At 33.2% G+C, this 26,253-nt stretch overlaps 1 protein-coding gene across 1 annotated transcript; it reads right to left on the reverse strand.

Moving 5' to 3' along the window:
- Positions 1-426: 426 nt before the first annotated feature.
- On the reverse strand, positions 427-23,500 carry LOC137926828 (NADP-dependent malic enzyme-like). The gene is made up of 12 exons (XM_068770541.1): positions 23,330-23,500; positions 23,047-23,205; positions 21,626-21,807; positions 21,055-21,235; positions 20,334-20,462; positions 17,874-18,056; positions 17,228-17,450; positions 16,386-16,528; positions 15,919-16,089; positions 14,020-14,143; positions 12,396-12,555; positions 427-616 (listed from the first exon to the last, which is right to left on the reverse strand). Exons 1-12 carry the CDS (start codon positions 23,498-23,500, stop codon positions 427-429), a joined length of 2,016 nt encoding a protein of 671 aa, XP_068626642.1.
- Positions 23,501-26,253: the final 2,753 nt, after the last annotated feature.

Raw genomic sequence — 26,253 nt, forward strand, 5'->3', positions numbered from 1 at the left:
CGTAAAAGATCATGAGGGAATCGAAACGTAACTAATTTTATTATTCATATGTATGAGTGAAAGAAAACAATATTTTCATTTTAATATTAGCAATCAAATATATTTTATTATTTACCTAGAATTTGTTACCCAAGTGCATATATAATTTACGTTTGTTAAATTACAGAATATTTTTTAAATTTTCTATTTCACGTTAGGATTACAAACGATTACAAAAAAAAACAAGCTTATTACAGAAAACAATAATTTTAATACAAACATTTCTCTCATCGCGAGTAAATAAGTAAGCCACTTATTGGATATATTAGATTATTACAGGGTCTAATATGCAAATACCTAAATGCGTTTTTCACGCCACCCCCAAACTTTCGTAGTGCTTTCTCGAGACAATAGATTGACTTAGTCTCGAACCGAGACTAAGTCAATCTATCGTCCGCCTGAGAGTTGCTGAAGCGAGTACGAGTTTAGGGCCCCCACCTTACGATTCTCCGGAGGACTATCATGAAACGCATCCCTGCGCTCACAGCGTCTTCTCTGAGCGAGGTCTATCCTCTGTCGATTCTGTTCAGCTACCTCCTTTTGGAATATGATGGTCTCATAGAAAGAGGTCATGGCCCTTTATACCGATTGAAATAACTTGTATCTAACTCAACCTAATGATCGTGTATTTTAAAACTCTGCATTAAATCGTTATTTTGTACAGAATGTAGCGAAATAAAAAAATTCATCTTATTGTTACGTATCGTTAGTCCGTAATCTAAAATGTTACAATTACTATATATTGTTACATGATATAGTAACAGAAAAGAAAAGTAATAGATCAGCCGTTGTCTACAGGTTATGTCTTGCGAGAGCAATAACTGTGACGACAGCTGCAACTAATAGAGCATACTTACTGACTGGAGCTTATGAAAGACTTACCGTGTGTATAGTTAAAGAAGATATTACAAAAAATTTATTTATTAAAAAGTTTATACGAAATTACAATCACATATTTTTTACTAATCGAATTATTTACATTTTTCCAATGAATGTGGCCTTGGACTTGACTAAGAATACTTAGAGGCGAACATTGGCTCATTGAACGGGCTTTCAAAACAACATTTCTAGGTTCATTCAAACATTGGTTAAGCAGGAAGAGGAGTCTAGTTGGTGAAGGTTTATATTGCCAATGTATTGCTTGACCTCCTTAAACTTATTTTACGAGTTATCATCCCCTCAAGCGTTTTTTTTGCTAACCTAAAGAGGAGAACATAATTTAATTTTTTGTTACAGAATTTTTTTAAAGAAATATTATAACAAAAGAATATTTATCTTTATTTTAAGTCTGATAAGCCTATAGCAAGAAACTAAAGAGACCGGGTGTAAGTGAATCTATGTTAAAATTATTATAGCAGAGCGACTAGTGAAATCATTGACTTAATAAATAATATCTCAAAGAGGTAATGATATAATGTAACAAGGTACAAGATATTACGAAATCATGTCTCACTCACTCTCGTAATCCCCAAGCATTATACTATTGTGTTGTATTTATTTAAAATTATGTGGCAGTGAGGAGTTGGACGTCGCTCGTGCATCTGGTCAGCATTTTGAGCCGAAAGGTTCGAGTGGAGACGCGGCGCTGGAACGACATAGTAAAGGTCGCCTTAAAGTCGCTGGCAACGGGCAATGCTTGACATCATGGCGATCTTTGGAAAAGGCCTGCGCCTTACAGTGGGCGTCTATCAGCTGATATAAATATGATGGGTATGTTGTATTTATTTATTACGTTATTTTAAATATAAAAAACATAACTTCAAAACATTACAATAACAATATATTTTACAAGTACAGCTGAGCATCTTATCGCGTTCCGCATTTTCTTACAGATCTTTCGATGGAACTGGGAAATATTTATATTTTAATAATGAGAAGACGGCTGATGCGTAAAAAGAATTATGTAATATGAAAAATAAAAATTTAGCTACTAGTAACAATTTATATAATAATGATTAATATAATTAATAACATATTACACAATAATGTAAATTCTCTTAATAAGTCCAATATACATTGCAAATACCTAATTTAACATTCTTATAACCTTTGTAGTAGTAAGTTAGTTCTAAGCCTTTAAAAACTGTTTAAAGCATTGTTTCAAACGTACCCTGATCTGAGAAATGGCCTCAAAACACACATTGGCTATGAAAAGTAAAACAAACTTATATGATTTGTTTTTTTTTCTTTCACAAGCCCGACAAATGTAAATAGTTTTTTTTTTTATTTATTCATCGTTAAGAATTACGTGCTCTAAAATAGATTTATAGATTTACTGTTCCATATCGAAAAAAGAGGCAAAAGAATTGTTGCTTCGTTTGTTTAATGCTTAAAACTATGAAAGTTGTTAAAATAAGTTCTCTGTAGCGAATAAGTCAAGTCACACTAATCTACTTTGTTAAACTGGCTAGCACTACTGCAATTGACCGAGAGTAAACAGTAGATGTAAACTGTGTGGCATTGATCCAGTATTACGTGAGTCGGACATCTGGTTCGTTGCTTACGGTCAGGATAACGTGTCCAACTCTAACAAACACGATCGTATTGTCACACAGAACTTGTGCAAAACATTGACATTGATATCAATTAAATTTCTTTTATCTATTGAATGCGTATTAAAATTCTGAATTTAATATTTTCTTATGATTTTTCATTTAACCTATAAACATAGCTTATTTCACTAAAAATCAATTGATATAATAAATGTGTTGTTGTTATTAATTAACAAATAATATCGGTGTTATATTCTTTAACATAGCCTTTTAACTGTCTCGACAAAATTTGTACTGCCAGAAGATTTTAAACTGTCGCATTCCAATAGAAATAATAAATTTATGTAACATATTTTTAAAGTAATCGCTTTATTGATTGATTAATTATGAAATATATGTAAATTAACTTTGGATCGATACATGAATGGAACAATTTACCAATGGAGTCATTAATAATTTTAATAATATTGATTTTTATGAGTATCCATTGAATAATTATGAATGACAAAGTAAATCTGACAATCGTGAACTGTCAAACACGCGAAGGTCAATTCGGTCTGTCAAATGCGCGAAGTACAACGCATTTCCTCAACAACACAATTTCAAGAATTTTCTTATATTCCACTAATAGTCATCTAATCATAACGACGTTATTTATACCCACCTATACGGAAATAACTTCTATTCATTTACTTATTCATGACATTATCCATCTAGGACCATTTACGGTGACCACTTGTGTACAAGGAAATAAGAATCAGATTGAGCTCCCTTATATAAGCATCCTTCATCTAAAGGCTACAAGGGTTTCAAATGCGTCCTAGTCTGAGAAGGGCCGAAATATTAAAACCTAAAAATCTTTCGAAACTCATTATTAACTTTTAACAAGACGTTACCAACAATTACTAACTTTCAACCATTACTTGATTCTAAAATACGTAACCGAATATATAATCTTCGCTAATATAAATAAGTTTATGCTGTGGTCGTACCTAACAAAGTTAATGAGTAAATAAAGCTGTAAAGAAAGTTTAGTAAGAAAAAGAAGTTGTAAAGAATACGTAATATAATCATAGAAAACAAACCTTTTAATGATTAAAGATTTAAACAAATTAGGTATTTACAAAGTTTCGGTAAGAACAAAGTTCATAACACTTTCACTTATTGAAATAAAGTTTATTTGATATTGTTATTACGTGCTTGATTTTATAGTTGCTGTACAATATAGCACTCGTCTGTTTTACATTCCGATATCGTATGAACAACCAAAGATGCGACGAAATATGATCTTTGCTCGCAACCAGGTCCTAATGCCAACAACGCATGGGTTTAGAATTCTAGTATTGCTCGGCATATTCATATGAATAGTAAAATTGAACATTTGCCATCTGTGAACGTAATACATACAAAAATAATGTATTCAGACACGCTACGACAAAAATAGATCAGTGTTCCTTGTTGTCCTAGTAAACTGGTACTTAAATCGAATTATACTGGTTTATAACTTTAGCATAAATCGATTAACAATTTCAGTAAAGTACTTGATACAAGTAATAATTACTACGAAGTTATCGTAATAATCTTTGTATATAAATAAAACTTTAGCGTGTAATACATTTCTACGCTCAAAACTTGAGAACGATCGAATCGAATTCGGAAAATTTTAATACTCTTTGAGTCACACTAAAGGTTATATATTTTACATAAAAGTAGATATGTTACATAAGAGAAAAAAAATTAAAAATAGTAAGGAAAATTGAGAAATATACGCTTTACTACTTAACTGTCAAATATTTGGCATCCATTAAAACAAAAAAAGGCGTGAAAGAATAATAAAAGTAAATAAGCATTTAATAAAATCTATATGTTAACGGTCGCGTCTCATCATATTTATAATAATATCCTCTAAATACACAATTATATAGAAAATTTCGCAAAAACTGCGACCACCGTTCTTACAGTACCGTAGTTATATATATATATATATATATATATATATATATATATATATATATATATTATATATATATATATATAAGTGTTATAAACCAAGTATTCGTCCATTTTGGGACAAGGTACGCGCTTCTATAATAAACTCCGAGAAGTAATTTCAAATTTATTCGCTAAAAATTTAATTTCTTTCTATTTTCAGCGAAACGCGTAAGAGAAACGCTTTTGAAAAATAATAACAAAAATATTTTTTTAGGTACATAATAGTTTTATTGCGATTGTTATATCATTAATTTTGTTTAAACAATATTAATAAACAGGCGGTTAGTTATTAATTGTCTATGTCACCGCCATAGATCAAATGAAAGTATACTTTATACATTACAATATATTACATTACTATTTAAGTATATTTGGATCAAAGTATATATAACAATACATTCAAAACTATTAAAAATAGTCCCGATTTTATTAATTGTTTTACAAGATTGTCGGTCAATAACATGAAATGTAATGGTAAAATTATAGAAATAGACTAAAACAGTACCTTTTCAAAGCCTAACAACAATAAGTAATAGTTTTAGGCTTGATAAATACTTAAGTACGTGCAAGTGTGAAATTGCATACTTATTTTTTTCTTTAATTAATGTTTACGCCGCAACTATGCCTTCTGCATACACAAGGCATGTTATTGAAACGTGATACTGTAGTGAAGCTCTCTTGAAGAAATCGTTCACCTATTCGGTGTAACTTCATTTAAATATTCTGAATGAAAATTTTAGACAAATCATTTTGAATTCAGAATGACGTTGTCTTAAATAGCAAAATTTTGATATAATTAATGTATTTATTACATTTAAACTTCTTGAACAAGTTTCATAAAAAAAATATAGCAAAAGAACAAACAAAACGGCTTTACGGTTTATTTCAAACTTGCTATTGTTTTTGATAGATATTTTTTTATTGCAGAATGCAGAAACTTCAGAGCTCTTTGAAAGAGCATCAGTAAAGATTTATTCAACAAAGCAAAATAAATACAAAATAAATTGAATTAATAAATAAAGATTAAATGACTTAATGTTAAAAAATTTAAATTGAAGACTTACAGTAAGGTTAAGAGAATTAAAAAATCTTTTAGAAAGTTAACACATGTTTTATTTTAATTATAACAATTAAAGATGTTTTTCTTTATTCTAAAAGAATCGCGTTTAAATTCATTTCGCTATGAACGCAACAAACTTAGAGCTTAAAATTAAAATTACCTTAGATCATATGTAGAAAGAAGACTGTGTTATGTACAGAAGTGTATGTATCTATGCTACATATTATATTTATTGATTAAGAGTATACTTATATTTTTGTTTCAGTTTTGTTACACTTCAATACGAGGATATTAGCGTATTTACGTAATGAAAGCACTTTTGATTGCGACTTAATAAATAAAACTTGACAAAACGACAATGTAAAGCCCAAAGTATACCAGTCTTTGGGTCATGTTAAATAAATTAAATCACTTTTACTATATCATTGACAATGGAATTTTTAGAACGGGCCAGTTTAAATACACCAATAAAAATATTTTGAAATTCGAATATAGAACTCGTTACTAATCTTTTCACATGCATAACATTATCATTTATAGTCATAAATTATCTGCATCTTATTTCAAGGTATGTGTTTAACAGGTGAATGTTTTTTACCACTTCCATTCCAGAATCAGTCAGCAAGAAAATCGATACGATATGTTGAAAATCAATTCATATCCTCGGTTCTGTAATCAAAATATTTGTGACTAGCATTTTGTGGCTCAAGTAGAGAAAAGTTGAGAACCAGTTGAATTATTTTATTAATATTAGCATTTTTAAATTAGTTGCCTACAAAAATACAATTATATTTGAGACGCTGTACATAGGATTACAGGCCTTACAAAGTAAACAGACGACCTCGTTGATGTCGCCAGAAAACAAAAGGAGGCAGGCTACAAACAAAAAGGCCTTTTGGAAATCTACGAGGCCGATCTATGGCCAATGGATGTATTGCTTCTGAAATAACGATGATGATCATTTTAACAGACCTCTAAATATAAGGATTGTATACAAAATCTTAGAAATAGATTAAAACAAAACGTAAAATTTATAACAACAACAGAAAAGTAAAATTTTGCGGCGAAGCATATTCCAAGTGGCGGTTAGTTTTAAGACTCATGACCAGATTTCACATTTTCTAAAACTATTACCCACTAGATTTAGAAAATGCTTACACGCGGCTTGCGAGATTACGTCGCAATTTTCATAATCTATTTCATCGTATAATATAAAGTCCGCAATAACGCAAGCAAATTCCCGCATGTTATTACTTAACCAATGAATATAAATTATGTCTACCCTTTTATGAGTATTAGTAAGAAAATGCCATGAAAATATTTTCCATTATTACTGAGTATTTTCCCAATAATTATGAAATTATATTTTTTAAATATAAAAAATTTGTTCCAAAAATACCATTGAGAATTTAAAAAAAAGATTATTAAAAAGTAATTACTTCGAATTCAAATTAAAATCCTTGCTTTATTCAGCACAGGATAGACTACATCTCTTACATAAAAATAAATCTACCGTATCATATTCAATGTGTGGACAGAACAAGGAATGACAAAGCTTCACCTTAACTTACAATATACCAACAACTTTCTCTTTTAGTTTCTAGGAAAAATCTTCTGCCGTTTTTATTTTCGCCATATTAAAATATTTTTTATGATGTTAAATTAATACTTAACACGATCATCAATTTTTTGTTTATGTAGCTTTCGTCAATTGCTCAATGAAATTGAACAGCTTCATAGATGTGGCAGAGCGCAGACCATATGCCGCGTAAAACAGGTGGCCAATGGGATTTTAATGTTTTGAAGTGGAGGTAAGTGTAGCGTAAGACGTCCATGGACAGCCAACCTTTTAAGATCGTCGATAAGAATGCATGCCATTTACAACCGATCCATTATGAAAATTTATAAAAGAAACCTATACCCGGGAGTGGCAGTAGACAAGGTCAGGTCAGTCTACTACATAATCTTTACAGAAGTCCCACCGCTACTCAGTATTAAGACTTGTCGTAGTAGAAGTGACATTAACTGCAATACTCTCTACAATCCCATTTATTTAATATTGATCGTATGATGATCACTTTAGCACTCTCGGATAGAATACTAAACGAGTCTCAAGGCAGCCCAAACTAAGTTACTGCTTTTTTTATATATGGCGCCCGTTTTAGAGGACCTCTTGTACTTCCTCTGTCTTAGGTACACAGACTATTTAAAAAAAAGTTACAGGTTTTATTAATACCGTTCTTATGTTTTTTTTTTTACTTCTTAGTGTCCATTATTCATTCATCTTTTATTGTTAATAAATTATTTCATTCCTTTCATTTTTTCCTAATATTATTATTCAGCACCTTACTGTCGTTGCCATCCCATCAGAATAATGCAGGTGTAATTTTGTTCTGTTGTGCTTTATTTTCATTTATTTGTTGTGCTTTAGCCTTACATTTACAGTCCTTGACAACTAAATTTTTGATTTCCTATTTTCTTTACGTTTATCACAAATTTAAGTATTTATTTTTACTACTCTCATACACTTTTGCCGGACTCTCCTTGTTGTCCATAAGTGATATGTTTTTAGCGCGCAACATACACGCCACCGTAGGATCACAGGTGCGCGACGGATTCGTCTTGAATTTTCACCTATGCAGGTACTCAGCGAATCCCCAGTGCTTCATGGACGTCTTGACCAGCCGGTGTCCAACTCTACTAAATTACCCTTTGCACCACCGGATTCTGTACAAGCTTTTACCTAAGAACTCTTCGGATTTGGGAATCGTGGTATATCCTAGAGTAATGGATAAAAGTATTTAAACCTAACATTTTCAGTGCACAGCTACCATAAAAAAAAAACCGAGTGACAACGCAATTCCAGCCGAGATGCGCCCAGTCCTTCCACGCAGCGCCCGCCTAAGCGATCTAACAGCTCATCCTAATGTGTTGTAATAAATAATGTATCGACTTTAATCTAAAGAGCCTTCGATATTAGTGTCTGCCCACAGAGCCCTTAAGGTTTTGAAATTAGACCAAAGGCTGGCAAGCACAGCGGACATCTACTTACAACATACTAGTGACCTTGTAAAGCTTTTCGAAAGATGCAGGATACATGCCGCTTTCAGCCAGAACAGTTCAGAAGTAAATATGATAAAAGAAGCCGTCAAACTCCTCCTCACATGCAGAAGCTATACCTGGAAAACAGCACTCATCCGTGACAAAAAGCATTCTTCGTTAGTAACTTAGTAGTCGTTGTGAATGTTAGCATTACCAATTCACACCCCACGAGTGTAGAAAATGCAAGGTATGGTATTTGACTACATTAGTGCACTGAATAACGATAATGAAGCGAACCGCTTCATGTACAAGGATAGCTTGCGGACTATTTAAAATTTGGTACTTGTCAATTTTAAAGTATAAAATGAAACCAATTCTCTATTTAGATTCCATCGATAAATACGAGAATATAAATAAATATTGAATAATTACGTTAACTTAGTCCTTTAGATAGATCATAACTGAATATATCACTTGCACTTTTGAATCTACGATTACCACAACCTCCTCCTCAGAACGCTTATCTGCCGTCCAGAAACTAAACAGAAATGAAATTTAGCATTTTTATCCTCATGTGTACATTATAATATGAATCGTGTAAATGAGTCAACATACCTAGTTCAACACATATAGATCAACTAAAAATTCTTTAACGCTGTAATAACATCAATCTATTTAAAAACATAATTTTGAATAAGTAAGAAACGGAAGGTTTAAGATATCTCGTGGAACTTCATTAAATATGTGTACACCCATATCCGTAAAGGATTTGTTAACTTTTTGAACACGAATTAAATAAGGTGAGATCGAATTACTGTCGAACAACTGTCAATAAAAATTTAAAAAAAATTATTGTAAATTCATTGTAAAGAATTTATTAACGTCCTTAGTACTCGTACAAAACATATCAATATCTAGACGGGATAATAGACTTAATTTGGCACTGCACTCCAATAATTTGTTAATGTGAATGATATTATACACTAAGTTCGGAAACCGACGAGTAAAAGGTTGTTTTCATTTACAAACTTGTGCCTACGTACTTCCTACGAATTGCGCCTCCAACTGAAATAACATTTTCTGTGGCAGCGTTCCAGTGTATCGAAAACGCGAGCAGCTGGCATGTCTCTTGATAGGCCGGATATTGAAGCCGAAACTTACTAACTAGAACATATTGCATTACTCTAGAGACAGAATTAAAATATTAACCAAGAGCATAGTAACTAACATTCATCTATAAGAATTATATATCTTAACAACAAGCAAAAACGATCTTACGGATCATGGAAATGAACAAACACAATTAAAAACAAAAGTTTAATTACTATAACGGATAACAGATAAAGCCATTACTACGAATTTAAACGTCATAATATAAATAAAAAAGCAGCTAGCACGATAATTAATGTCAGGATTGAACAACCGAAACATAGGACGTGCGTTTTGAAGTGATCATCATAATCTGTAAAAAAATATTAATTCAATCAGTCTTTTCCAAAATCTAAGCTGCAGAAAGAAACAAAATTGGAGCGTCTATTTGTAATATTAAAATAACCGCTCTATATTATATACATATATGGTACATACGCCAAAATTAAATTTTTTAACATTTTTGTCTGTCTGTCTATCTGTTCCGGTTAATCTTTTAATCTGGACCAATTTTGACTGAACTTATACTAGTGTGTATCTGATGTAATAAGTCGTAATCCTGGCTACTTTTTTCTATTTAAAAGTATTGATTAAATGTAATTCCGCATTACAATGTACAAAAATAAATATTTAAAAATGATACCATTAATAATTATATTCCATTTTTCTTCTTATTATTATTTACGTTTTGCATGGTTTGCTGTCACCTTCCGATCTGAAAATATTTTTAAACTCAAATTTATTTCTACTTGCGATAAGTCTATAAAACGCATCATTGATTCTTTACTTAGGTAAACATTTCTTTCCAATAAAATAACTGTCTTTGTATATATTTTTAAAATGCTTCAATTACAATGATATTTTTATTTATTCCAACATACAGTATATACTTATTTTTGACATTGCAATATCTTTGAAACTGATACTGTATACTGGTGTAATCACTTTTTTGAAAACCAATGGCCACTATAAACATACATAATAGTAGTGTCATTAATGATTAAGAGCTCTTTTATTTAATCATTAGGTAAAGTGAAAGTATATATAATAAGTAAATAAGTAATAATATATATAAGTCCACAGGCTCGGTTAGAATCTAATAAAGAAATCTTAAAAAAATCTTTTCCATACAACATACAATAATAACGTAGATGAAATTTGGTTATTTCAGAAGTTCTCGCCAACATCGTCGTCAGCAGCTTATTAAAAATTAAAATGCTAAAACTACTAAAGTTATTTCTAAATACAAGATTTAGATATTGAAGAAGCTATAGTTATATACTGAAACTACTATACTACGCCTTAGAAAAGCACGGTAAGTAAATGGTCAAAGAAAAAAGAGCATAAACCACGCCGCCGCGAACGTTAACGACGGAGTATAGATGTAAGGCCGGTTTAAAACGAATTAAACCAATCGGTTTAAAACGAAAAAAAACCGTTCAAAACCGAAAAAACCCATTTTTTTCGATTTTAAACGTTTAGTGTTGACGACTATGTTTTTCTTAAATATAAACACATTATCTATTCCAAGCGTAGACATTACCTAGCTAAGTTGAAAAACTATTACCTAGTTAACTATATTGGTTATTTTGAAAAGATTTATCAATCAGTTTCATTCGGTTTAAAACCAAACTCACACACTTGCACTTCTCACGCGGAGAGACGTCAAGATGCAACGTTGCCAGCTCGCCTACTTCACACCACACACACATACATAGCGTGTTGCGTGCGGACTTGTCAGTGTTGCCAGTATTGTAAAAAAATGTACAAATTTGGATTCAATATAAAGGTACTCGTACCAAATACGCCAAACATTACTAAATAACTAAAATGTAATGAGCTGTTATAAAATTAGATTATTAGGTACCCGACTTTGTCTTGAAAGTAATAAAAAACTGGCTAATCTTACACAGTCCACTCGACAACATGAAGATCATACAGTCAAGAAAGTCATGAAAATTTATGAGGCCACTATCTTTGTAAAACTGACTGACATTTCTGTCCTAAAATTAAATATGGCAACACTTTATTTCTTTTCATGACTTTCTTGACAGACTGTGTGTGTGCATAGCAGTCGGCGGTGGCTCTCTGTCGGCAAACTCTTTGAACAGAAATTGAGAGTGGACCTTTGAGTAGACCTTAACTACTTGGAAATAAAGGTCAAAACTCCTATCCACAATTTCTTTATGATTTAGGTACATATTTTAATCTATTGTATCTAATATTGTTTCTTTATAATTATAGTACTTTATATGTAATATACTTACCTACATAGGTATAAACTGCATAGGTAACTAACACAAGACCAAGTATTGTCGATAATGATGTGTAAAAACACTGTTCTTATATTTTAGTAGGCGAGTTTTAAACCGTTTAAAAAGATTTATTTGGGGTTTTAAACCGCCACTTTTGGTTTTAAACGTTTTAAATCGGCTTTTTTACATCTATACGACGGAGTGAAGTTAAGTAACAACCAATGCTCCCCTCTCCCCTACCGTTTAACTATACGCATACCTAAGGCTTGACTTGACATTTTAGTGAAATTTTTCTCATTTATTAGTGATATACTCGTATACCACATGTTCACATGAAATTTTACTAATTATATTTTAATAACTCACCCCGCAGATTTATAAAGTTCTTGTATTGACTTGACTTTTACTGGAGGTGGCGTGGGATGATCGTAGGCTACAGGGAGGTTACACTCATAGTCTAAATCAAAGAGTTGAGACTTTATGAAACATTCGAAATCCTGTGGAGGTGGATAGTGTGATGCTAGTTCTGCAAAGATGTCAATATAGTTATTAATATTAATCAAGTTTGAAAAAACAAAAATGTTCATTAAAATTTAGTCGAAGATTTATAAAAAAAAATTGCTTAAAATGCTACCATTTCCTCTTCATTGTCATAACTTGAGAACGACTTCTAATACCTTGCATAATGTTCTTATAGAAAAAAATATAATATTGTGCAGAAACACGATAAACTTCCAAAAATATACAGTATATTAAAACTATGCATTTGACAATTCGCTATGAACTTTGCCAATTTGACAGTTCGCTGTGAACTTCGCGCGTTTGACAAATAACTGTCTGTCGATCGTTTAACATAATAACTGCAGATTCATATTGTCGTTTTGAACGATTCAACATTCAGTGTTTAATAATCCTTTGACATACAATTCATTGACAGGTCAGTTTGATAATTTATTTGTTCAATTATATTGCAACAGGCAAAAAACTTCTGATAGAACTAAGTCTGTCAGGACAGCAAGTTTTTAATAATTCTTAACTTTATTAATATTTAAATCAATCATTTCGTAGTAAATAATGTGAAATAATGTAAATAACGTGAATGCCTTAATCAATCACAGTAGTTTAGTGGTTAAATACAGACTTTCTTAATCGCTGATTAGATTTTCAATCGCAATTTGTTTGAATTACATAACATCAACGCTACTCAATAGCATAAGAAAAACTTCGCGAAGAAACCGGCATAGTACTACTAAAACCTTTGTACTTCGTATAATGAATAGGCCCCGAGGTCGGAGCTGAAGAAAAAAGAGCATGAGGACCCCCGCGGGCGTTGAAGGTCGACTGACGGAACGGACCGAACGATACTCTCCCCCGTTTCGCCGCGCGCATTCCTATGGCGCGGTATAGCGGTTTCGGTAGCACTACAGTACGGAAAGATAACATTTACCGATTCGCACCGACCATACTTATTGGATGGTACCCCAGCGGTAGAGAACTGAGACTTGCAATCTTGGATCGCGGGTTCGATTCTCGAGACAAAATTTTACATAATTCATACTTTTTAAGTGTTGTCATTGCTATGGCTCACAGAGTAGTTTCCAGAGAATGTGCAGCGTTCTCTGCTTACAATAACACAACGCTGCTATTCTATGCCGGTTATGGTGTATCCCCATATAGATATCTTTAGGGGAGCACTGTGCCTTGCAGTGGGCGTCTATGGCCTGAAACGACGATACTAAACAGAATACTAGCCGCATACTCTCATCATAACAAAATAAATTCATATTACTCGTATATACCTACTTTAAAAGCAAAGTTCAATTAGGAGAATATTTAATCAACACTTCACGCAATCTTCGTGTATCACTTGTGGTTAATAGAGGAACTCACTTAACCTAACTTATTTAATATGAACTTAATCAATGATGATTTTAGTAATGAAGGTGCAAATTATAATTAGATTCTCTATCCTTAATATCACGCTACTCACTTTGTTCGTAAGCCATTTTTGCGACAGCAATAGCAATAGTTGTCGACACATCTCGAATTTGATTCAGCTCAGGATATAAACGCCCAATAGCTAAATCTTCCGGAGTAACAAAGTTTGCTAAAGTCTGAAACATATGATTATGTAAGATATACCGGTGCTCCGAAAATAATACACGAACTGCTCTTTTTAAAAAAGATAAAATTGATTTATTGAACATTCGAACCTTTAACACAATTATTGATCGTCAACTTTTTTAATCTTTTTTATTTTTGACTCTACTCTGCTTCGCAAGGTATTATAGTTATGGAGAAGAAGCAAGAAGGAAGTCCACAACAAGACATCTTTTAATAAAATTCAACACCACAGATTTGTATACCACATAATTTGACAGATTTGCCATCATAGCCAAATATTCGCTTATTGAATAAAAAACCTCTTTCATCAATTTACTTTTAACATAAATTTTAAATATTTTAAATGGTAGCCTCAACAATGTTTATCAGAATTTAATTAAAAAATTTTAGTGAACGGAATTAGATTCCATTTCCTACAAATGAATTAGTCTTGCGCTACAACTTTGGTACATCCAATTTTTCACGGCGCCTTGTAAATTCACTGTAAACGTCCCATTTTTATCAATAATGATTATTGTCAACGTACAAAATACTATCATAAATATTGCGTAATATTGCGTGCCGACAGTAGGAAATTTGATTTCTTTAAACAGTTTTCTCAAGGAGATACGCGGCCGTTAGTCGTAAATTGCACACATGGCTCCCTTTTGCGAAATGAATATACTTTCAATATCCACACGTCTACCCCAAAGCATTAGTCCATAGTACATAATGCTGTAAACTATCCTAACAGTATCAATATCAAAGTAACGTTTTAAATGTATAAGCAGCAACACTAAGCCTGACCGCAAAAGCTCCGTTCAAGGTTTTGAAAGCGAAGAAAACCGTATAGTCTACATAATTCAGAGTATCACCATTTATTGTTATATTTAAGGGTGTTCGATTTAAATATATGCAGTGTCTCAACGAAGAAGAACGTGGGGTTTGTTATCACCAGAGAACCTTTCGACCCAATGGCCGATGGTTTCCATTCTCCAAGCTACATCAGTCATCTGCAAATCTCCTCATTTCTAATTCGATCTAACGAAGTTTCAAGATCGCTGTTACTTCATATTCGCGTTATTGATTTAATTTATTTGGGCTCAAATAATTAATTATTGAAAAGCATTCTCAGCATCTTTGCTAGAATACCAGTATTTACCTCGCTCTAGAGGGAAATTACGCAACTATGCAAATTTATACCATAATGGGTGCAGCGATCTTGGTTATTCAAAATTAGTAGCTAGCTAAACATTATCAACAAATGAATAGTATCAAAAAGAGTAATTGAGAAACCTTTATGAAGGTTTATAATAGTGATAACTAATTTTCACTCCACTAAACTCATGTTATTTTAATTGCTAACATTCCTCCAAGATAGTACGGTTCATAAACCCGAAATCTCATAATAGATCGAATCTCTTGAAACTGAGAATCTTTTGTTTTCTCTGAAACGCGCACTCCTCTTGTTAGACTTTTCGAGAATCATCGTGCATTCAAAAAGGTTAGAATACAGTTTTTGACAAGCTGACAGAATCATCAGAATATGGCGATTTTTTATGTAAATTGTTTTTTATTTATAAATTACTTTTATGTAAAATTACAGTTATTAGTGGTCGTTAGAATATTTATAACAGGTTTATTTTCTTCACTTGTTTTCCTTTTAATTTTTAATCTATTTTAGGACATTTGCTTACTTCCCTTGCCTATACTGTATAAAAAAAGTGTTTAAATAAACAAACAAAGAGACTTGAACACATTAATTACGTTAAAAATCCTTGCTAACCTGGGCTGCTGTTAAAAACATTGTTTCAGGTATCTTGTACGCTCTCACCGCAATGACTCCAAGGGCTAGCCCTGGAAATATATACGCGTTGTTCCCTTGCCCGGTCTTATATTCTTTACCATTATAGTTGACAGGTGGAAAAGGAGAGCCGGAAACGAACAAGCATTTACCCTTGAAAATAAAGGTTACACAAACATGTTTAAGAAATATTATAATGTAATTTATTGCGCTAATGTGTTGCTACATATGTTGCTAACCGTATACCTCGAGAATAGCTCGACCAATTAAAAGCACAAGAAAGGGTGACACTATTGATTATCTATGATTTTAATAACGAAAAGTTATTTTTATAAAGCATTGGGTAACCTATTTAAGAAGATAAATATAATCGGTAACAAAATTCTAAAGGAAAATGGAAACTGATTTATATGCATAGTTTACGTAATACAAGATTGATATTAACGTACATTAGTATTGTCGTAAGCTTGCTGAGCGGTACATTCTGCTCTGACTGTCGGGTTCGAAAGAGCAAAGATGATCGGTATCTCCGAGTTTTTGGCCATTTGTTGCAAAATGGCTGGCGTGAATGCACCTCCGACTGTTGAACATCCTTGAACAACAAATTAAAGAAATGATTTTCTGGATTATACGGAACGCTTTCTCGTTCTTTCTTCAAATAAGCGTCATCAAAATCTCGCTTCATTTAAAAAAAATGTTTATTATTTTATAACATAAAATAAAACTAGCAAGCTATGTTCACTTTACAGTCAATGACACACCTTGTAATTTTTTAGGATCGGAATTTCATTACTGCTCAAGTGGCATTCGTAGAATCTGCGAGAGAGCGCCGACCTTTTTTAAAAACCCTGTCTTTTGTACTATACAGTGTTTTCACATATATGAAGTAGCGTGTCATTAGTTAATTTCTTACATTACGGTGCTCATACTCTGACTACTGGTTCACGCTATTAAAAGACCAGTAGTTTGTTTGTGCTAAAATTTCAGGGAGTTATTATTGTCCGCCGGCGTAATCAACGGACAATGATGACCGTTCACGTAACTAACTACCATTCAAAATTATGACTTGATAACTAGTCACTGTGTCCCCTTGGCTTTTTAATTAGGAAGGGTTTATACTTATAGGTCGGAGGACAATGATGATTTACTACTGCATTCTTGACACAAATGAACTATCACATTGTTTCAGCGCCGTCTCTTATTTCTACATTATAACGAAATTTATTAAAACTTTGTCTAATTATATTTTGGTGTATCAATAGAACAAGACAAAAATGATAAATTTCTTTACCAATAAGACACGTAGGTTTGTACTTGGCGACACATTTTTCGAAACTTTTCTCCGGTTCCAAATCTCTGCCAAAATCTTTCGCATGTTCCGGCACTCCGCTTTCACGTTTTGTCGTCATGAGCCCGTCAATATCTATCATGTAAATTTTGCTACGAGCGTCTTCCACCGAAATTCCTTCTAATAACATTGCTAAAACGGATAAACTCGCAATGCCGGTTGATGCCTAGAAAAGATTAGAATTCTATACAACTCAATTTCAGACATCACTCAGGACATCCACCGATGGATTGCCTCTCCATTGATGTCCGCAGGAACCCGATGGGAGTCGCCTGCATCCAGTGGCTTCTTACGACCTTAACAAGGTCACCATCTTGTGGGCGTCTTTCACTACTCTATTTAAGGCCCCAGCGGCCATCAGTATTACGAGCTTATATGGCCTGCCCATTGCCATTTCAAGTTGCCCATCAGCTAGACTATGTAGCTTATTTTCGTTCGTCTACGGATTACCTAATTTCTAAATCAATCTTGCAGAGAAATTCCAAACATAGCCTTCTCCACGGCTCGTTCATCGGTCACATTATTTAGCTTTTACAAATGAAGGTGTTTATAAAAATAAAATTTGCTTTTTTTACATAATAAAACTTACGGATCCGGCACCAAGGAACATGATGACATTTTCGCTTATTTTCTTTTTCGTAACTCTGATCGCGGCCAGTAGACCGGCAACAGCGACGGCGGCCGTGCCTTGAATGTCGTCGTTAAAAGTGCAATAATTTTCACGATATTTGGCCAACAAACGAGGTGCATTAGTCATGGCGAAATCTTCGAACTAGAAAATTTTGAGTGCTTATGAACAATTTAAAAATAAAAGCAAAACTTAAACATCATTTAGCGATAAGATTTTATTTATTATTATAAATCACTTTGTTTTTTAAAATTACAATTTATTCATTTTCAGAATATCGTTGGTTTATTTCATTAACAAAGAGTAATTGTGTTACCCTATATACAACTAACATTGATTAGTAATTTTATTTACACGTCAGTGGTAGCCCACGGGTGAGACTGACTGAGACGTTCGTAGGTCGTGGTTTCGACCCCCTGGTAAACAATCCTATATGATGCATATTTTGTGCATTAACTAGATTGGATTGTCACTGCACGCAAACAACAGTTTAAGAAGGGTGAGCAGCAGCGTCCTCTGCGTACCGTAGTACCACACGGCAGTCGCTAGCTCGCCCTAGCAAGCGAGGTTATAGTATACCTACATAGTTATCTTAAGGGAAGACCCTTGCTTTGCAGTGAACATCTGTGAGCTTAAACGACTGTATGCGTCAAAAAAGAAATACATAAATTTATAATAACTAAGAAAATACAATAGGCGGCATACAGAAAACCATAAGATGGTAAAAGAAGAAGGACTAATAGCTGATAGTCTACATGAAATACATAATTATCAAATTAACTTGCACAAGTTCGAACTTAATTGAGGGAGTAAAAAGAAGTTGATTTGTTTGTAGATTTGTTTCTTTGTAAAAATTTATTGTGTTTTATGTTTGTTGGTTAATAAAGATAATCTTTGTTCTCAGTACATGCATAACACTTGTATTTAATTAGAGCTCATATGTTAAAAAACATACGAAATAGAGTTATATTCTTTTTTAGCTTGAATAAATGCTTTAGTCTCTAAGTATTTAAAGTTTCGTCGGGCTTAAAGTCTTTAGCGCTGTTTACTGTAACCAGATTCGGGATTTCTCTCAGGAGCAGTGCACGACTGGTACACGGGCATTAATACATCACGTCTCAAGGAAGCCGCAAAACTTTTGCGTTTAAATTTCGAATTAAACTTACACAAACGATGTACACGGAATTGCGTGTATATCGTGATGCACTTTAGAATATACACAAAACTGTTATTCAGTTAAACTTTGTTAATGTTCGTTGTACACGGGACTAAGTCAGACTGGCAATCGATTCTAGGTACATGGTTGCCTTTCTTCACGCCCCTAGCGTCACCGACATCTGTTTCTTAAAAATAGCACGAGTCTCACAATACTTACATACGCTGTGTATATAAGTTTGAATAAAAATATCGATTAGATTTAGGAATAAAAGTTTCAAAACGGTGAATGTCTAGCATATTAGCTGTGATTTGTGGTGGTAAACATTTGGTTTTTATTCCTGTTGCATGTATTGTAAATGGTATAGAACCTACACAGATAATGTATTTTTATTTTGTATTTGTTTATAAAAACTTATTGATTAAGGTGATTGGTTAGAGGTGTCTAGATTTTTAAGGGATAAAAGTACAGCAATCAATGGTTTTAAAAATAATAAATAAATAATTATATTTCAATAAAAAGCGTATTTAAAATTCGGATTACTTCATACTATAATTAAATATTGTTTATTCTGTGTCCCTATAGACTTTGTATTGCCAGTTATTGGCCAGTCGCATTCCAATATAGTTCGATAGTGATAACTTTATACAGGTTGATTTAAAACAGGTGTTATTAAAGTTTTTTGCTGGCAAATGCGATATACATTGACCCCTTTAACAACTATAAACAATTACCCTGTACATAATTCTATATATTATTATGCTATTATTATTTTTTGAATTAATATGTATAATGAATATTTAATGTCTAATACAGGTATAAGAATAAGTAAATACTCTGGATCGATTAAGGTTATAATTTTCTTGAACTTCTTCGGTTCGGCTCGTATTGTTAATGAAGTTTCTAAAATGGTTTTCAGGGATGTAGTAAAAATTTTCGGAAAATACGAAAAATTTGTAAATTAAGGGATTTTCACTAAGAAATCATAAGTTATTCGAAACAATGGTATGCGTAGTTCGATTACTTTGTTCTTTTTGTTTGTCGAAATATTTTCGGTAAAAATCGGTACAATCGAAAAGTAATGTTGGAAAATTCAACCCAGCTGCAATGATCATAACTTATGTACTTCTCGGTCATAATTGACGCTCAAAAGAACTTTTACCTTTTTTTATTTCAGGAGCTTAGACGAATCGGCTGTTTAGAGCAACGATAAATAATAATAAAAAAAAATAGTAAAATTCAAATTTAAAATGTTCTAATGTTACCTGTAACAAAACACTTTGACCATATTTCCTGACGCACGCTGACATGAATTCATCGATAAACTCATCATATTCTTTACCTCGCACTCGCTTTTGTCGTATGCCTATATACAGAGGATCTTCGAGAATTTTCTGCAAGACAAGAATTAATTTTTATATTTTTTGTAGATTTTAAATACCTATTATTTAAAGCTCTAAACCAAGGCGCGCAAGGCGCTTAGCCCGAACTTTTTTAGCTCAAGGGATCTCGCCGCAACCGAGGCTTGGATCGTTACATTATATGCAATATTACTTGATTGGGTGGCCGACGACTTATTGCACCATTTTAACGCCTCATAGATTGACCTGATCATAAGGACCCCCAAGAGGGTAACTCGGCTAAGGTAACTCTAAATGCGACAGCTCAATACGCATTTAGAGTTTCCAAAGACACCAGCAGGAGCGGAACCATAGCTTCGTCTCTTGCTAGATAAGTGTATAATGTGCATACCATTATCAAATCTGTCTATTTATACTACCGACCAAAAGTGTATAAGCACAATGTTTCAAGTAGGAAACAATACTATTGCGTATTATCGGTGTGGTGCCGTGTTGTCTTACAAAGTTCAATAAAATAGCTCTTTTTAACGAGTTTCAGCACGTAACAAATGACCTAACACTTTCTAGTGTAAAAGAATCATTTTTAACAGTCATAATTAAAAAGGTAATGAAAAGTTGAAGATACCTCGCTATCGGTACCAACGTCCAAAGTTATAGGCAAACATTGATGTGGTTTAACTCCAGCCAAAGCCGTGTATAAGGCCAGTTTACCCACAGGTATACCCATACCGTACGCACCAAGGTCTCCCAATCCCAGAATCCTTTCACCGTCTGTCATCACTATTGCTCGCACGTTCTTTTCTGGCCTGAAATTTTAGGTACGACTTTTAGAGTTGACGACAGTGTCGAAGAATAAATCCACCACCCGGGGACTAAGAAAAGCTTATACTTGTATGTACTCTTTATTTTAGTCTCCTCGGCCCCTGGGTAACTGATTTGGATAGACTGTTAACCCCGCCTTAAATACATAGACCAAAAACTAAGATGCCCAAGTTCCAACGCGTATTTACCTCCCTCATAGTGGAAATATTTATCTCCTCTAGAAACGGCGTTTTTTGGATAGCTGTATCTGGTAGTTATGTCAATATCGAGGAGGTTTTAGTCACTGTAAGTTCAATTTAACCCATTCTTGCGCCCCTCAAGGTCGAGTAAAATCGTTGTTCAAAGGGATACGATTAAAAATCTCCAAAACTTACCAGTTATTAAGAATCTCGTATATATGTCCTTTATCATGAATAGTAATAAAAAGCCCTCTCGGTCTTCTAAATATCAGACCAAATTTCTGACATGCCAATCCGACGGTCGGCGTATATACAACGGGCATATATTTCTCGACATTCTCTGATAAAATCCTAAAGAATAGCTTTTCGTTTCTATCCTAAAACAAAAGAAAAATCATTATAATTTTTGAGCTACACACTTTTATTATATATTTCAATCAAACCACTTTCTTTTGACATGTGTCTGTACTGTTTGACCGTTGGCATTTTCAGCTTTGTCGGGTTTAAGTTGATATTGCACTAAAGTCACTTAGATTTCTTTACAGTCACTACGGTCGAGAGCTCCTTCAAGAATCTCGGGTCCGGCTATGCCTCAGGCCTTTACGTTATTTAGCGCGCCTAGCTAGGGCACGTCTTAATCCCGTCAAAATCTCTCTTAGGCAGAATTTGGGCGCAAGGACATCAGAGGGGCTTTATTTAGGCTGCACACAATTACGTTTAACTTTCCCTTTTGAGGGAGCCTCTGATGACCGATCCTAGACACGTTCTGTTGTTATTGTATTATCGTCAGAACTTATATAGTTAACATAACAACCACTTCATAAAACAATGAGAGAAAATTTCTAAAGAAACTCCAGCACCTATTCTATCATTAATAGGGAAAGGAATGCCTAGTAGATGACTATACTAAGTCTGCAGATGATCGCTGGCATTATAATCGGCCATCAAAACTTTTATCTGTTAAAATAAGTTTACACTGTTACGAGCTAAATATTAATGTTTACCTCCGCCGATCTGCCTTCACTCTTTAAAATTATTGTCATGTTATTAACACTGAACATTTGAAATTGAATTGACAGCGCAAAAACGTTAGACTCTCAGGTTATAATTATATTTAAGTTTTCACTTTGGACGCCAAAAGCTCTATACCTACAGCCATATTGGGGTCAGTTTAATGTTTAACACGGGTTGACAGATGTCACTTTTTGATCTTTGTTGTTAGTTATGCCAATTCTGAACTGTAAGAATGCACGTCAAATAACCTTCGTGTTGTGCGTTGCCAAAAGCACACAACTAAGATTGAGGCGTCAAATTGTGAATTACAGGATATAATAATAATTTTCTAGGAATCACCAACTAATGTGTTCAAACACTGCAACTGCAACCAACTGCAATTTTAATTGCTAGATCTAAGATTGCTACTAAGCTTGAGTGAGCTAAATGGCCATCCAGTCCACAAAATTGGAGAAATAGAAATCGGGAAGTTATCCTCTACCGATTCAAATATTTTGGGAGTCGAAGGCGACTGGCACCTAGAGTAGGAATGCCACGCCTTCTAATCCAAATTAGATTTAGTAGTCTATTAGGTGTAGTAGTTGATAAAAAGCAGTTAGTACCTGTAACTCGACCAAATAAATATATTTGTTTAAACTGTTTTTGTAATTGTCCAAGGACATTCTGCAGATTTCTATTTGCTCTTGTTGCGTTTTCACTCTAGCCGGTAATAGACCGATGATCCCGAGTGCTTGTCGCTCTGCGAGAGAAAACGCTGAACCCTACAAGTTTGGATAAGTTTCTTGATTATCACAATGAAATGTAGTATAATTTTTATTTTATTATATCAAAGCGTTTTAAACTGATTATAATATTATTTAAAATAAAGTATTAAATGAAAAATACCTTGTTGATACGGGAATCTCCTAAATGATCAATACCTCTCGTCATATTGAAAGCAATCTCGTCACCGCATATCGTATTTATTTCGCGACATTGATTTAATCGTGGACGTATAACAAACCATTTTTTCGCACGATGAAAACAGTTTCGATTTACTATTCTTGTCGAATACATAAATGAATTTCTGACGAGTAACAAAGATACTACATTACATTATTATTAAAACTTCGGTTTAAATTTTAAACGTTATATTATCTATATAAACAATTCTTAATATTTTAACTCAGTATAGAGCTTTTAAGAAATAACTTGTAATTAACCTTTTACTACTGTTATTAATGTGTAAATGTCCTCTAGCTGTAAGTTTTCATAATAAAATGAAATAAAAATTATTATTTATATCGTCGAACGTCTGTAAACAAAGTTAGCTACTACCGTTAAATAAACACGAAATAGAATACAATACATTACGTCATAATTATAATCTTGTACTAAATTTAATAATAATAATTTGTCACAGCTTTTTATGCACATTTCTCGGACCAGGGCGCATTTGGAATCCTTGTAAGTTGAAGGAACAAAGGAGCACAATTCGATTCTATTTTCTATCAAATTGGGAACTTCTGGCTTTCATGGCGTACATAGGTGATAACTATAAATGATTCTAGGTGGACAATGACATAATCAAAGAACAATTCAATTTAAAGATTAAGACATGTAGCGTCATATCAAAACCGATTGTTCAGATCAGATGTCGGATTTATAGAATCATCCCTAGATATATGTGCACGATATGTCTCGGTAAGAAAGAAATGACGTATAACAGTTAAAAAGACCGTGCCCACGACTTTTCCGCCAATAGCACATGCGTAGATACTAAATATGATTGGGACATCTTTTATACTTTTATATATAGATTTATTACAAAAATAAAAGTATGTATGTTACTATTCATTATAGCATAATAAGTAAAAAGTTTTTTTTTGTAAATATGACTTCAAATTTACTGACCGATAGAATTGGGTACAAACAGGAATCATCTTAATAACTTCCATCACAATGTAAAATTTATAAAATGATCATTTTTTAAATATAGATCCAAAATGATCTGTTATTTATAATTTCCCTTCAGTAAATTTAATTCTGATTTTCGTTTCTTGATGATAGAAGTCAACGTGACATTAAAACGAACAAGATTTAAAACCAGTTGATACGTATAACTAGCTTTCATATAAATAAAACTCTTTAGACGGATCATTGTTTATACAAACATTGCCCATGTTTCCAATATTATTGAAAATATGAATTTTTTATTTTATAAGATAGAGGTCGACAAGCAGAACATTTAATTATAATGCATAAAAGCCTGGTGAGCCAAGGCTTTTAAAGACGATGTCTCAGTCAGTGCGTGAATTAGGTTCTGAAAGTATGTCAGAATTCCACTTTACATCATGGAATAAAAAAATTAGCATATCGTCATCATATATAGGCCTCCCCGATGGATTTGCATAAGCCGTTCATAGAATTCATTTACAGATGGCTAGCTATTTAATGCAATCAGTAAATGAAAAAAAAATATTATTCAAAGGCGATTGCCCAGCGGTAAAGGACTGAGACTTGCGAGCGTAGGTCGCGGGTGCGATTCTGGTGGAATAATCTTATATAATTCACGCTGTGAATTAATTATATGGGATTATCACTGCTCAGAAAATGTTTCCAGAGAATGGGCAGCAACGTCACCGGGGCGAAAACCCGGGACTAAAAAGAATATGGACTGAAAAAACCAAAAATGTAGCGCATAGTGTATTTTTGTTACCAAAATTACCTTAGCAAATGTGGTCACTATTTTTTGGCATGAGAAAATGCTATTTGCCTGTTAAAATTTTCAGCTTCACTGAATTAAAAATGGCAAAGCACTGAAGACATTTATCTTAGACCTCTTTATTACTATTAAGTCTAAGCACAGCCCGATTTATGCCATTATCTCACTAGGCTACCAAATTCTTAGGTAATTTAGACGTACTAAACTTCAGGCATAGAGCTATTCTCTGACCCAACGAAAATGTAACACTGTTGTGTGAAGTAAACTACATGGCTGTTCCATGCAAATTGCTTTCATTGACAAAATTGCATGGCTATTTATAAACCTGTGGGAGGATTCATAAAGGATGAATGGTTCGTTGTTGCGATGCCAACGCAGTGTCCCGTTGCGGCGGCGTTACTCAAAGTTTTTAAGGTAAGTGGCACGATAAATAAGACGATTTTTCTCCATTCGCTCAAGTGTGCCATCGGTCTGGAGTCGCTGGCTAATAATTTTGCATTTGTTAAAGCGTCAAGAGTGGCAGCTTTAGTAGTTTAACCACAGGATCAGTTGTATTTACATTCACAGTCTATTACTATAGATTCTGATTATAAATAGATCGATTAATACAAAACATTTTACAACAACATACGCTAGCACATTAATAAGAGTTATTATGTACATTAGTCCTAACGATTATACTGGATAAAGGATAAACCCTAAGCAAAAGGTAACGTTGATCTTGTGAAACTCTTTCTAGAGCCGGTAAGTTTTGAAGTATTAACAACACGTAGTCCGGAGTTGAAGTATGTTATATCCACGTAAATAAAGAATTATATTTCTGTGGAATTCCCCGTTTTCGAGCGCCGCTGACGATGACGTAACGTTGGTGCCAAAATACCGTTGTAAATAAAGAATTATGTTTGTGTGGATTTTCCCGTTTTCGATGCCTACAATCTTAACCTTTAGTTCAAAAACCAACATCACAATATTTAAAAAATACTTATAAACGAATCAACTTTAATAATTTTCACTACATTATTGGTACGGTTTACGTACACATAATATAAGTCGAATAGGTTCCCCAAGCAATCCTAAACATTGGAAACGAAAAATTATCGCATGA

Source organism: Battus philenor, unplaced genomic scaffold (genome assembly GCF_028537555.1).
Source record: "Battus philenor isolate CCGP_79_NKW_IND1 unplaced genomic scaffold, ilBatPhil1.0.hap1 SCAF_10, whole genome shotgun sequence".
NCBI classification, from domain to species: Eukaryota; Metazoa; Arthropoda; class Insecta; order Lepidoptera; family Papilionidae; genus Battus; species Battus philenor.